At 40.5% G+C, this 15,175-nt stretch overlaps 1 protein-coding gene and 1 long non-coding RNA gene across 9 annotated transcripts in view; one reads left to right on the top strand and one right to left on the bottom strand.

Moving 5' to 3' along the window:
• Nucleotides 1–4,988, bottom strand: part of LOC140910802 (uncharacterized) — a 64,374-nt gene extending 59,386 nt beyond the window's left edge. Inside the window, exons 1-2 of one of the 2 annotated variants that reach the window (XR_012158739.1) lie at nt 3,433–4,988; nt 2,045–2,391 (exon numbers count right to left, since the gene is read on the bottom strand). This is a non-coding gene — a long non-coding RNA (uncharacterized lncRNA). The remainder of the gene's footprint in view (nt 1–2,044; nt 2,392–3,432) is intronic. The other variant, XR_012158738.1, reaches the window with a different exon arrangement.
• HTT (huntingtin) overlaps nt 4,183–15,175 on the top strand; it is a 182,505-nt gene continuing 171,512 nt past the window's right edge. For all 7 annotated transcript variants that reach the window (XM_073342650.1, XM_073342649.1, XM_073342651.1 and 4 more), the window contains exons 1-3: nt 4,183–4,672; nt 11,297–11,380; nt 14,364–14,484. In XM_073342650.1, coding sequence (XP_073198751.1) covers nt 4,572–4,672; nt 11,297–11,380; nt 14,364–14,484 — 306 coding nt within the window. In that variant the 5' untranslated portion in view covers nt 4,183–4,571. The remainder of the gene's footprint in view (nt 4,673–11,296; nt 11,381–14,363; nt 14,485–15,175) is intronic.

Genomic DNA, 15,175 nt, shown 5'->3' with positions numbered 1-15,175 from the left:
CTCTTGAAAATACGGGTATAAAAGCCTTACTTTGAATATTTTGGCCAATTTATAAAAATGTTAACAATAATTTTGTTAATGGATTGAAAGTGTAAATAACCTTTTTGTTAAAAATTATGCAATGTTGGTCTGAAGTGACAAAAATTTTATGTCACTCTGAGTATGCCTAAACTGCAAATGAAGGTGCAATGATTGTAGTGCAAATACTCTCCCCTGCCGTAGCAGCCACAGATCTGAGGCTGAGAAGGAGTTGGGGGGTCTCTCCCCGGCAGCTGCAGCCCTAGATGTGGGAAAGTCGCCTCTTTCTCTGGCAGCCGCAGCCCTGCACGTCCCAAATTCCCCCAAACCCCTCTTCTCACCCCTCAGCCCCCTATTCCCCCCCAAGGCCACCACCTCACCTTACATGTGTGTCTTCTCCAGGGTCCAGGTACCTAATTAGTGGAGCCACGCCTGTGCAGCTCCACTAATTAGGTGGGTGGCCCTTCATTTTCTCGTGTGTGGCCATTCAGGTGTGCACCTTAGCGGGCACTATCTGCAGATCACCTAAGTGGAGCTTGCAGACCACAGTTTGAGAGCCTCTGGTCTACACATATCTATCTACAGGGAAGAAATATTTAATAAATGTCTCTTCAATCTAGCTGAGAAAGGTATAAAATGATCCAGTGAGTGGAAGTTGAAGCTAGACAAATTCATGCTAGACATAAAGCATATATTTTTAACGGAGAGTGTAATTAACCATTGGAACAATTTACCAGGTACCACAGTTCAGTGTGCACCTGCAGTAAATGAACACAAATTCCTTTCTAAAATTATCTGCACCTCTGAAAACCTTGCTTTGTAATGAAGAGAAGTTAAATAATGAATGGACAGAACTAAAGAAAATTTTATCCCTAACTTCAGATATAGTTCTAGAAAGACTCCCTGGAGAATCTTCAATCTTGTGTTAAACATCTTTCTCAGAGAAGATGAAAAGGCTTAACTTGTGTAGTGTGAAAATCTATTTAAAAATCTCTTTTCTTAGGAGGTGGAGCTTATATTAGCCATTTAGCTTTCCTAATCTAGGCAAACTTCAGCAGCTAGTTTTCCAAAAGCTGCATACAGCATTTCAGATTTTTATTATATTGATTAGTTTTTCCTTACTTTTTCTATCTACTTTAATTTGCATAATCAAAAGATTTCAGTTAATTGGGTTCAAGCAACCAGTTATATTAAAGCCAGCAGTTGTAACTGTATGGAAAATTTAGTGCAACAATACATTGATTTCTCCCCCAACCCCCAAATTAGATTTATATTGATAGAAGTATTGACTTAAAAAAACCTAGTTCACAACAGTAGGTTATAAAGTTAGTATTAATTAATTTTGCACAGAAGAACAAAGGTACCCTTGACACAGAAAATTATAGGAAGAAGAGGAGCGCCTTCATGTAAATCAGAGTACTTGGAACAAGTTTTAGCTTCGGAAAGCCCACGGCTGAAGCCCAAGTAACACTGAATATATACAAGGATGAATGATGCACAAGTAAATAGGTCTATATGAATGCAAAATGTCATGCTGGCGTGAAATACAGTTGTAAAGTCCAGTCTTAATATAAACCTAGTTTAACTCTAACCTACATCTGTCTCAAAACAAGAGGTTGGAAAACAGAAAAATGGGACCTAATTCAGATGAAAATATTCTGTGTGCCAATGGGTCACTGGTTCTTTTCAATCTTTTGAGTTCTTGTAATAAATGTCTCCTTTCAGCCTATGTCAATGTCTTTTTTTCTGTAGTGCATGTGCTATTAGAGTGGAAACGTGGAGAAACCTAATTGGTTTTTCCATTTCAACAGAATAAATATCAAGAGGGACTACTACTTGGGAAGTAAATGTATATTAAGTGCACTTATTGGAAATTTGTGTATTCGTTCTGTAAAAGCATTTTAAGTACTGATAGCACTGGTAGTGTTTGGCATGTATAATATGTAGTGTACAAGTTGTATATAAAATAACATTTGATCTTGTGGAGTTCTGAGTATATTCTTACAATTAAGTTTTTTTTTAATACCTGTGCCTGTTGATTCCAAAGAAAAACTGCTTTTCAGAAGTGTCTTTCTGAGATCAAACGATTGTTGTCTCTGTGGTCAAAGAGAAGTCAAGCCTCCCTTTCTCCCCACTCAGTTTCTGTAAGTGTTAAGCACAGTTTGGTCCTCTCTTCCAGCTACCTGAACCCTTAGAGGAGGAGACAAAGGACTGACATGATTGCATTTGGTGGGTGTAGTCCCACAGGAGCAGCTGCTTTCTCCTCTATGGCAATGTCTGAGCTCAGCTTGTCTGGTCCACCATAATCAGTAGAGTGTGCCCAGCTCCTGCTTTCAAGCAGGAAGCGAATGAAAGGATTGATGAAAAGTGAATCTGAAAAAAGTGAAAGGATTTTTAGGGATGTAGAATTTTTTACTTCATGGATATTTTCCTTTAAAGGGGAAGATAGAGCACAGAGCTCCGCTTATACTGCTATCCCTTATCTCCATCTCCTGGTCTGTTCTTAAAACTTAGGTCAACCTAGCTACGTCACTCACACCCCTCAGAGACCCAGTTAAGCTGTCCTAAGATCTGTTATTGATACCACTAGCTCAATGGAAGAATTATTCTATCAACTTAACTCCTGCCTTCCCTGGGGGTGGATTTACCGCAGTAACAGAAAACCCCCTTCCAGTGCTTTAGCAAGTGTCTACATTACAGTGCTACAGCGAAGTAGCTGCAGTTATGCCACTGTAGTGCTTATGGTGCAGATATACCCTGTGAGATGTCTATACCTTAGGCCTTGGGTGAATGTATGTTGTCCCAATTTAACTAAAACAGTTTAAAAACAGTTCGTCATACCTTACAAGGGTGGAACCAGTTTAGCTGCATTAGGGCTTGTTAATGGAGGGATACTCAGGACCTTAAAGATGATCTGAAGTTTCTGAAGAACATTAAACCTACAGGGATACTGTCACTCAATTCAACCTTAGGATATGTCTGCACTACAGCAGCACAGGTATGCCACTACAGTGCTGTAGCGTATATGCTTCCTCGATCCATGTAAATTTTTTTTTTTAAGAACCACTCACGAAGATAATTCACTTCTGCAAGAGATGGCAGAGCTTGGTTGATGGAAGAATCCTTCCACTGTCCTAGATGTGTCTAGACCAGGGGTTGGGTTGATCTAACTAAAAAGTTCAGAGCACAAAACTGTTCACAGCCCTGAGCAACATCACTAAGTTAACCTAAATTTTAGATGTAGACCAGACCTTAGTTTGCTTTATCTGAATCCCTTAAGTTAATGTGAATGAAGTCCACTTCACTTCTGAATGGGACTGTCCACACGCCCCACCAGGGTTTAATATCAGAGGGGTAGCCGTGTTAGTCGGGATCTATAAAAGCGGCACCTTATAGTGGCACCTTATAGATTACCAGACATATTGGCGCCTGAGCTTTCGTGGGTGAATACCCGCTTCATCGGATGCATGTAGTGGAAATTTCCAGAGGCAGGTATAAATATGCAAGCAAGAATGAGGCAAGGGATAACGAGGTTAGTTCAATCAGGCAGGATGAGGCCCTCTTCTAGCAGTTGAGGTGTGAACACCAACGGAGGAGAAACTGCTTTTGTAGTGGGCTAGCCAGACCCAGGGTTTAATATGCATTAACTTCACAGCTGTTGTCATTAATTCTCCTTACATGCTCTTGAGCGTTAACGGACAAAGCCTCGGGCCCGGAGCCCAAGTAGCAACTGTAGCCCAAGAGCTGGGAGTGGACAGACCTGGAGGTTGCTCTGCGTGCCCTGTTCCCACGGAGCTCGGGCCTGCTGCCCTATGGACCTGCTCTACGTGAGCCCGACCCTTCTGCAGGAGGCGCCCCCACCGTTCGACAGGCGGCAGCTGGCAGACCGGCCGGAGCTTGACAGCGACCCAAGGGGCACTAGGACCGGACAGCCATCTTCCCGAGGGGAGGCGGAGCGCGGTGAAGCGAGCGTGTGGATGAATTTGTGTTTCCTCAACCAAGCTTGTGTTTGTCTGAACGGTGACACCGCCCCAAAGCCTACTGCTTTGCTGGCTGGTTTGGGCAGCGGGCGGAACTCCTTTCTGATTGGTGCGTGAGGCTGTCGCTCTTTCATTTTCCACTCCCCCCCCCGCGGGTACGCCGGCCCCAGTCACCTGCGTAGGGAACTTTGCTCTCGGCCTGGCAGGGGGTAGCGTGGGGGATGATGGGAGGCTTCCAAGATGGCGGCGAGGCGGCTTCAGAGTGATCGCGGCCCCCTGCAGCGTCTTCTTCATTCATTGCAGTAACGAGCGGCGGCGCTGGGATCCCGACGGCGGCAGGGACAGTGCCGCGGCGGCCCGGGCGCGGCGAACGGGGAGTCTCCGGGGCTCCAGGAGCGGGCAGCTCGTGCGCGAAGACGGGAGGGGGGCCCCAGGCTCCCGGGCGCTGTGAGCGGCGAGGCGGCTCCGGGTCCAAGCGAGCGGCTCAGGCGCTGTGAGGAGAAGAGACGGAGTCCGGTCCCCGGGCGCTGCGGTCGACTGGCCCCTGCGGCGCGCGGCACGGACTGAGCGGACATGGCCACCATGGAGAAACTGATGAAGGCCTTCGAGTCCCTCCGCTCCTTTCAGCAGCAGCAGGGGCCGGCTGCCATCCCCGAGGAGCCGCTCCAGAGAGCGTGAGTGTCCGGCCGCGGGGCGGCGAGGCTGGGTCGGTAGCGAAGACTAGGAAGGGAACTTAGAGCTTCTGAGAAGCGGCTGCCCTCAGAGGGAGCGGGCTGGCGGGGACGCCCCTGGGCGCCCTGTCACGGGTGGGGTGGATGGGCCCCTGCTGCTGCCGCCTCTTCAGCTAAGGGTTGTCTGAAGGCGGGTTCCAGAAGCATTTGGTTTCGCTTAAAGACCACCAGCAAAATCCTTCCTCACCAGAAGCAAAAGCATTAACCTGCTCCGCAGTGAGCGAGGCGACTTCGTCTCCAGGCCGCTGCAACCGGTGATCCCTCGTGACGGCTAGAGAGCCTGTCGCACAAGCCCTGGTAAACTCCAGGAATAATAATAATCCACGTGTGTACCAGCAAAGCAAGGCTGGTGGTCTACTCTCAGCTGGCCCTTTCTCACTGGAAGAAGATACTTTATTAACGTGTCTCTTCTGGTAACTGTCTGGGTATCTATCTAGAAAATACTGAAAGCTTTTTTTTCCTCTTCAAAAAAGAAATGAGAAATAAACTGGGTAGGTGTGTTTTTTTTTTTTTTTTTTAAAAAGCACTAGTACGGTTAAAGAGCAGACAAATTATTATAGTACTTATGATAACCTAGACAAATAAGTGCAAAGAAAAAACTAACAGACAACCACTCCTTTATACAAACATCTACACTTTTTACTGGACTCAAATCTCTCTGAACACGGGCCTTCTGGATCTCATTACATTATATGGCGTTAGATACATATCTTATTAGAACCAGGTTTCAGAGTAACAGCTGTGTTAGTCTGTATTCGCAAAAAGAAAAGGAGTAGTTGTGGCACCTTAGAGACTAACCAATTTATTTGAGCATAAGCTTTCGTGAGCCACAGCTCATGCTCAGATAAATTGGTTAGTCTCTAAGGTGCCACAAGCACTCCTTTTTTTCTTATTAGAACCAGTTCTCTAGGGGGGTGCAAAAAGTTCAGTAGTTTATCACTCAGCTTTTACCAGAAGTGCTGACACTTATTTGTCCAGTATGTCAGAATCTGATTCTTTTAGGGGAACTTTTTTAATCTTGTAGAAGTAATAATTTATTGTTTGAATTATATGTAACAATTTCTTAAAAAACCTGAACAGTGAAAAGAGATTAGTTATTTCAGTTTTGTCAGTTTTATGTTCTTCTTCATGTTGCAATATTAAAAACTGCTAGAGAGTTTTTAAATCCCAAACAAAGCTAGTTCTTATTCAGGTGGAGTTTTATTAAAACATTATTTATTACATTGATTATTTAGATGATCCTCAAGTATATGTTTTTCACAAAACACAGAAGAAGAAAATCAGTGACCCCCTGTGTGTATTATACTACGTATTCCAATTAAAAAAAATGGTCTTGGGCATTAATACATGTAATTTTATACCTACAGTTACTGATAGTTTCCCTATAGTTTTAAATATTTTTACAATATGAACTCACAAACCCCAAAGGTCTCCATTCATTTACCTGTAATATTGCATAGCAAAATTCTTACTGGGAAGAAAAAGTTATTACTGCATCACATAAATGAATAATAAAAGGAGTATCCTGTGAATGTTAGCTGACCAATCATTTACACTGATGATAACAACTTAGATGATAAAAGATGACAGAGTTAAAACTTAAAAGGGCAATGGCAACATGGCCATTTAAAAGAAAATAGTAGTAGTAGTTTAGGGTGCTATTTCTTCCGTTTATAGGCTCTTCTATGATATCTCAACAAATTTATTCTCAAACACCTGGCAAATAATTAAGTACTATCCCCATTTTACAAATGGAAAAAGAGACAGGAATAAGAGATGATTTAGAGCAGGGTCACACAAGACCTCTCCTAAGCCCCAGTGGTCCAGTGCCGAAACCATGAGACCAATCTTCCTTCACCACATATGCCCAAGTCCCTCTGCCACTCTGTGGTTTTACCACATTTTCCTATTTTTAAGTGAAAGACACAAATGATTGAGGAAATTGACCAGCTGCAGAGCTGAGGTAGTGAAAGAGACCATACACAAATGTCTGTCAAATGCAAAGTGAACACACCAAACGAAACATTTTTTCTTTCGAGTCTCTAAATTATATTATTCTTAGATCAAAATATTGCAGGTAAAAGTATGATTTAAGTTGAGGATGTCTCTGCTTATGTTTTTAAATGCTTTTATGAATTTCCAAACAACGTCACCACATCCTATGTGGCCTTAGTGTGTTTTAGTTTTGCAACTGTATTTGTTTTGGGTGCCACCAGGAACTATCCAACCACTTACCTGGCATACCATAGAGCCTGTTTTTAAAAGCAGAGTCAATAAGGTTAGATCAGAAGCCTGAGTTTTCACTGTTCTTATTTTGCAAGTTTAAATTCAGACCCTTACATCATATTTTAATATCTACTTGTGGGTATTTGTATCCCATACTTTAACAGATCTTTTGTGAAAAAGCTACCATTATAAGAAACTATCTTATTAGTAGACTCTGTGGAGAAACTTAACTGGATATGTTAAAGTTTTCTGGACAGTGTTATTCAATGGTAAAATCAACTTTCAGTCTACTCTCCAGATAGTAAGAAACACCAGCGCAACAAATACACAAACACTGGGATCATGCCACTGCCACATGAGAAGGCAGCTAGGGACAAGATGCCCCAGGACAGGGTTATGGGCTAGCTTCTTCACAGACTTCCCTGGAAAAATGAAAATGGGTTGGGATCATTTGGTAAAACTCCCTCCAAATGTGAAAGATGATTGTTTACCTGGTCCCACATCAGGGTGTGTGCTAGGTTTGCAGACTGCCTTCTGGCAGTTCAGTGACTTTTGGCAAGTCAGAAATTAGAGAGACAAGATAGATGAGGTTATATCTTTTATTGGACAGAACAGAAGTTGGTTCAGTAAAAGAGATTACCTCACCCACTTTCTCTCTCATATCCTGGGAACAACACCAGCTACGACATCACTGCATACAAGTCAGAAATCACTTAACCCACAGCCCTTCTGTTTTCGCCAATGCTCTGGGAATCAGGAGAAAATTCTGTACATTCAGTGTTCAGACAATAAAGATTTTAATTTGGGGTCTTCTACACCTGCTCCATCAAGACCTTCACAGGAGACAATCACAGTGATGGGATGCTACAGCACTGTGACGCTGAACAGCTCCTTGCCCTCATCCTCCACCACAGCACTATGGTTAGACTTCAGAACAGTCATGATTAAGGTTAAGCTTTTGTCATGGTTATTTTTAACAAAAGTCCCGGGCAATAAACAAAAATTCACAGACGCCTGGGACCTGTCTGTTACTTCTACTAAAAATAATGGGCGTGTGGGGGAATGACGGAGAGATGACTGAAGCCCAAGGGGTGGAGGGAAGAGAGCCCAAGCCCTGCGGGGGGATGTCCGGCACCCACAGGCCCTGCTGGCTGACCGCTCTGGGGCCTCCTGCAACCCTAGGGTTGAAGCAGAAAATGTCACAGATGTCCCTGAAAGTCATGGAATCCTGTAACCCCGGTGACAAATGTTATCTTTCGTCATGCTGTAGATGTTGATAATGATAGTAACCACATCCAAGAGAAAGGTGATCTGATCTAAGAGATAAAAGTTCATGAGGGAGAACAATCCCTGAAATTTTTCCTGCATATTTCTCAAACGCACTTGATAATATTTAAGGAAAACAAAAAATGCTAGCTGTTTTAAAGTTATTCATTCCTCCATACTAGTACCTCCTAGCTCTCCTCATCACAATCCTTACTAAACAAGATTATGCACAGTGACACTTGTCATCAACAACTCAGGTTCCCAGAAAAGTAGTTCTTTAATAGAGATTCATCTTTAAACATCACACAAAGCTGTATTACAAACCAAGAAAATATTGTAAATTAGTGATGATGAATGAAGAAAGGGTTGGCAACTGGAAATGGCCCATAGTTCCAAGTTTTACATTAGTTAGATTACCCAAATGGTAGCTAGTGAAGTGTTAGCATTCTTTGCAGACTTTCTCCTTTTAAAATCTGAGCATAAACCAAAATACAGTATGAGTCATTCTTTTCAGGTAGATTGTTCCATTTTTAGCTCAACTCATTGATTGTAGATTTTTACAGTGGATTGACTTTCATAGAGATTGGATTAGCCTATGCTAGTTCAACTAACTTTGAAGCCGTGCTGAGTTTTGGTTGGGGCTGAAGTGTCTTTGGTTTAATAATTAAAATACAAAGGTAACCATATTCAGCAACTTAATTGGCATACTTTATATTTAGTGAGTCTACATGCATGTCCAAATGGAAGTTGATTCAATAAATTGCACTCTTCCTCTGTGTCAGTACTGAACCATTGGCTTCTATAGTGCTAAAAGGCACTGTGCTGCTGGAGATGTTTGGTAAAATTTTCAAAAGTACTTAAGGGGTTTAGGAGTTTGATTTAAGAGCTTGTTGACTTTAGCTGGGCTTAGACACTAAGTCACTTAAGTGATTCTGAGTATTTTAACCTGCTGTCTTAAGTGATGTGAAATGGAGATTCTGACAGTGGTCATTAAAGGTCCTTTCCAAGAGTTACTGGTGTTTACCATGGTCCTTTTGGCCAAATTTCAACTTGGTCACTCATTCTGCCTACTGTGTAATTTGGCCATGACATTTTTCGCTATTTTTGTCTTAAACTATTATGCAGTGTTGATGTTAATCTGCTGCTTTTTTATTCCATGTGTGGTTGCATTTAAGCGTGTGTGTGTGTGTGTGTGTGTAAAGGGCGCTTGAAATGATTTATGTAAATTTGTAAGATATTTTAGCATTCTGAAGAAAGTAAGGTGCTTTCAAAATAAGATTTTATTATTAACCCTCTTCTTTATTCACTCTTTCCTCAAAAAACCCCAAAACCTTGGGTTGAGATGAAATATGAGGAACTTCATCCCAAAAGGGAAGTTTTTTGAGAAATGTGAAAAAAATGGATTAACTATTTCAACCTATGTTTGTGGAAAATTGGATGTCACTGACAAGAAATAGGTAGCTGAAATTTTTGTGTCACTGTAGAAACTAATTGTTACAAATTTGGTTAGAGACATGCTGTCAACTTTAAAATCTTACCAAGGTAAAAGTAGTTTTTTAGGTACTACCTGCTTCTACCAATTTTTGTCATTCTCCATTCACAACTTCTCTTCTTCAAAATGCCACAGAAAACCTAACTTTGAATTTCCTGACCTTAATATCTAAAATCTCAACATAACGATTGCATCAGTATAACTTATTACATTTAATATAGTTTCTCTTTTTCAGTGAGGGGTTCAACTTTTGTATTGTGATTTACTTCAGTACATCTTAGTGGCAAGGCAATTACATTTTTATGCAAAAAGACAAATTAGTATTCTGAAAGTGAGAGCTTGCTCTTCGTGTGTATTTTATCTTTTAGCCTTGTTTGCGGTTTATATGAAAATCTACCAACGTCATATATGATTGGATGGGGAAGTAAGATGAATCTGGCTTTTTGGACTACAATTTCCTAGAATGTCTCTTGTTGGCAGTCTGTGCTTTCTCATTTTGATAGTGTTGTACTGAACTGCAAAAAATAGAAATATACTTCATTTTATATATCTATGAATCTGTTTTACTGAGACTTTCTGTCTACCCTTGCTTTCCAAATGCTTAATCAACCAATATAATTTTGCCTGAATTTTTGTCATTTGCTCAAACAGTTGTGTAATGTATGATCAGTGCAGCTAGCTTATAAACAAGGTGCGGGAAACTAGCAAGTCAGTGTGGCATACTAGATAGGAACACTGCACTGTGAGAGTTAGGGACTCAGGGTTACACTTTTTGATTCTGCAGCTAACTTTCTATGAGACCTTGTTTCCCTTACCACTCTTGATCTGTCTTGTCTCTTTATATTGTAAACTCTTTGGGGCTGGTAGAGGATTTCACGATAGAAAAAAGTAATTAACGCAATACTGTGCCTCAGTTTCTCATAATCCGGAAGTGCCAGTATGGTACAATGACTTCTATCTCCTTCAGGTAAAATGTGGTTGATTTTAATGCCACTTATGGGCTTCATAGGGAGTTCTGATCCGCTTTCTTTGGCTGGAATGGATGCTAGCTGTGATGCACGTCTGTAAGAGTGCTGTGTTTTAAAATAGAGACAAATTGAGGCTAAGGTGGCAGGGAGAGGGAGGAAGGGAGATCAGTCTTTGGGGTTGTTATAAGGCTATTGAATGACAAAACTTTTGTCTTTCAGAGGTGTTAAATACCCTTCTTCCCCCCCTCCGACCCCCCGAAAGATTTGCTGATGACAAGCGCCAGTGTGAACTGTGCGCTCCTGCTGACAACGCAAATGCCTCTCGTTGGGGGGTGGAAGTTTTTTATCGGCAGGAAAGCCGACAAACAGCAGCTACGCAGTACGACTTTTAGCGACACGGCTGTAGTGACACAGCCATGTCACTAAGAGCTGTGTAGTGTAGACATTACCGTATTCATTTAGGCTATGTTGGCAAATAAAATAGCTGACTGTGTATCTGTCAGACTTGAATTACAGTAAGGAATGCAGTATTTAAGTTGTCATACCACACAAACTAACAGTGATTGGTTTGACATGTTTGGATTTATTCAAAGTACATTCTCTTCTTAATTTTAGAAAAAAAGAACTTTCAACTACCAAGAAAGATCGAGTGAATCACTGCCTGACAATATGTGAAAACATAGTTGCTCAGTCTCTAAGGTAATAAAACGTTATTTCTGAACTCATTTTATTAATGTTGGTAAAGTTACTTTAACTTTTTATGGCTTTCTCATTTTAATTGATCTTTAATTCTAAATGTTGAACGTACTCTTTTAAACAGGACATTTAAGGGCTTGAAAAATTTACCAAGCAGACTCTCTGGAGGACCAAACCGATTATCCAAAGGTTGTTATGAGACCTTGCTATAACTGAGGTCCAGGAGAAATGCCCTGGTGAAAACCCTAGTCCTCCAGTTTTCTTCAGCTACTGGGAAGGTGCTGAGATTTCTACCTTGAGTTAGTCCCCAGATTCTGCTTGGGAGCTTAATCTTTCATATCACTCAGTTTGGCTTACTTACAATTTGAATTTGTTCCTGTATAGGTGCAAGCATGCAGAAATTACATCTCTTTTCTCTCCTTCAGGGCCTGCTGGCCTTGCAAGAACTACACTTTGCCCTTATTATATTCCTCCAACTTCCATCCTTTGTCTCATTCTCCCCAGTGTCTCTGTCTCAGCTGCATTTGGTGGCATTCTCAAGGAACAGCGTGAAAGTGACATGGTTCTTGACAGTTTCATTGTTTCCCAATGACTTCTTTATAGCAATATTTACTTAGGTTGTAAGCTGTTTGGAGAATATGCTGTCTCTTATTGCGTGTGCGGTCCTAGCATGATGACCACTGATTGGGGCCTCAAGCCTTTTCCACGGTATAAGTATGATTAATAATATAATAGTATAGGAATTGACCAGGTCTTTTTCATTCAGATGTTGCTTGGCAGGGGTAAGAGAGTAGTATGGGCACTGGAACTGTATATGTGCAGACTCCAAAGAAAACACTGCTTTAATTTACTTTCGTTTCCCGTTTAGTGACTTCATTTTTTAAAATGAAAGCTTAAGCTCTGCAATTAAGAAATTGGCTTAGGGCCCACACTTGTCAGACCCTTTTTAGTTGTCTCACATTGGACATCGAAAATTTGTAATTGCTCTGAAAAAATCTTGGCCCAAATATATACTTGTTTACTGTTTGTTTATTCGTTGCATTTCCCTAAGATCAGAGTGAAGCTATACTTTGGACCAGATCCTGCATGTGGTTCCAGTGACAGGATTTGGGTCTTCGTTTGTAGTTGGTGTTGACAAAACTGCAGGCAAAGTAAACTCCTTGGGGCAGGGATGGTCTTTCTGTTCTGGTTGTACAGCACCTAACACATTAGAAACCTGGTGCATAACTAGGGCTCATAGGTAGTACGGTAATAACATCCATGACAATCTTTTCAGTGTCTTTAAAAAAAAGTTCTGTGTAAATATTTTTGTTCACATTTAATTATTTTCGCAATTTGGTCCTACGCTATTTGACAGTACCCTTGAATGTTATACAGTAAGGTGAAATAAGTTTTATTTTTGAAACAATATCTTGTAAAAAAAAATACAGAATATTGATCAAAAGTATAGTTTCATCTTAAAGGATTACATTTTAAATATGAGTTTGGCAAATACATAACTTCTGTGTAATTTTTGCCATGCATTTCTGTTGCTTACAAACTTGGGCTAAAATTGTCTACTACATGTTAATATTCATTTAATAATTTAATAGAGAAGGTAGAGTTTAGTCTATTAACTTTAAATGCTGTATAGATTTTGTTTGAATTACCATGGTTTTTTGCCCTTCTGACTTTAACTTGATATGTTGCCTTCCCTGAGAAAGGTGGGGGGACAGATGAATATCTGCTTGTCAGCTAATGTTGCTAACAAGAGTTAGCTAAAGCCACTCTTGGTAAAATAATCCTAGCCATTGGTAAGCAGTTGACAAATCCCAAAGGAAGTATTTTTTGCCTATATTAGACTCATCTACAGCTCCCTTTACCATAATATCTGAGCAGCTCACAATCTCTCTCTCTTTTTTTTTTTTTTTAATGTGGTTATCCGTACAACATTTCTGTGAGGTAGAGAAGTACTTTTATCTCCATTTTAAAAATGAGGAACTGAGGCTTGAGTGACTTACCCCAGTTACACAGGCAGTCTGTGGTTGAGCATGGAAAAGAACCAGGACTGACATGTCCCAGGCAAATGGCCTTGATCAGTGAACTATCCTTCCTTTCACATTTTTGTGTGTGACTTATACACCTGCTTGGATTCTGAATGTAAGAGTCTTCATTGCTCTTTTATGGGGTTTTGGGGAATTATTCATTGAATTTAATGTGAAGAAAACATTTTTACAGAATCAGAAGAATTCTTTGAAAATATCCCATTAAAATTGCAGAATTCTAGAGAAGAATAAAAAGTACGCATGTTCTTAAATTTTCCAGAGTGGTTCAAATCCAAGTTTGATTTGTAAAATTATGATGAATACATCTGTTCCTGCACTACATCTACTAGCTTATCCTTACGATGAGGAATAGGGGAAAAAAAAAGTTTTGCTTGCCCCAGGTAATCTGTGTTGTATTTTGGAAGGCTGCTTTAAAGAAATTAGTCTCATGGAGGAATGCTCCCTGGATTCTAAATAATATGTCTTTGCAATTTAGAGTGAGCTTTGCAATCAATATGCTGGTTTTTGGGATGTACACCAAGTGCCGTGCTTTGTTGTTTATGCTGGTTCAGTAAGAGCAGTTTACACACACTTCTGATGTAGTGGGAGACTCTGGTGCAAGGACTGTGTCTTCTGAGCATTGGAATGCTGTATTGCTTTAACATATTGTATGTAAGATGCAGGGTCATCCTGGGGTGAAAAGAGAATGGGTGACAACTCCAGTTATAAGTAAACAATATGATGCTATATTGACCCGTCTCACATTCAGAATATTTGGCATGGGAAATTCAATTCAATTGCAAAAGGACATTTGTAATATTATTTTATTTCCAAACCATGTCAACAGGAAAAGTGAAAACTATAAATATGGACTCCAGTCTTCAGCCTGTCTTCACAAAGAGTAATATTCATTTAACTTTTCATAGTGTACTTTTTAACGTTAACTTTTTTTTTAAACTTAGGAATTCTCCGGAATTTCAGAAACTGCTTGGTATTGCTATGGAACTCTTTCTTCTCTGCAGTGATGATGCAGAGTCTGATGTCAGGATGGTTGCTGATGAATGTCTCAATAAAGTTATAAAAGTAAGAATTATGTAATGTATGTTTTTTATCATATATCTTTCTTTAATACATTGTTCTATATGAAGTTAAATTGATATTATTCATTTCATCATCTGTTTCCCTGGTTCTTGACATTTCTCTTAACACATTGAGAGCTCAAGTATGCTTGCTAACCTTGCTTATCACCAAGCTCAACACATTCCTTAAGAACAAAAGAAAAAAATCATTAGATGTAAGAGACTTTCTAATATACTGTTGGCACTGTTTCTTTACTTTGATCCTTTCAGGCCAAAAGGCTTCTAATGATAAGGGTAGTTAAGCTCTGGAATAGGCTTCCAAGGAAGGTTGTGGATTCCCCATCACTGGACAATTTAAGAACAGCTTTGATAAACACCTGTCAGGGATGATCTAGGTATACATGGTCCTGCCTCAGTGCAGGGGGTTGTACTTTGACCTCTCAAGGTCCCTTCTAGCCCTGTATGTATGTGATTCTGTGAAAGTGATGAAAAGCTGAGCTTCTGAGGAGGGAGAGGGTCTGCAGAGGAGAGGGTTGTTAACTTGGTCCCCAAGGCTAAGCTGGACCTGCCCAACTACTTGAAGGAAATACTAAGCTTAGCTAAAACTGTATATGTTGCGGTTTTTGTTGTTGACCTTTTTCTCTGTTGTGTCCTATGGGTAAATAAATGTTACTTGATTCTGAATAAGCTTCTTC

Source organism: Lepidochelys kempii, chromosome 4 (genome assembly GCF_965140265.1).
Source record: "Lepidochelys kempii isolate rLepKem1 chromosome 4, rLepKem1.hap2, whole genome shotgun sequence".
NCBI classification, from domain to species: Eukaryota; Metazoa; Chordata; order Testudines; family Cheloniidae; genus Lepidochelys; species Lepidochelys kempii.
Note: the sequence above shows the minus strand (reverse complement) of the source record. Positions and strands in the feature narration are given on the sequence as shown.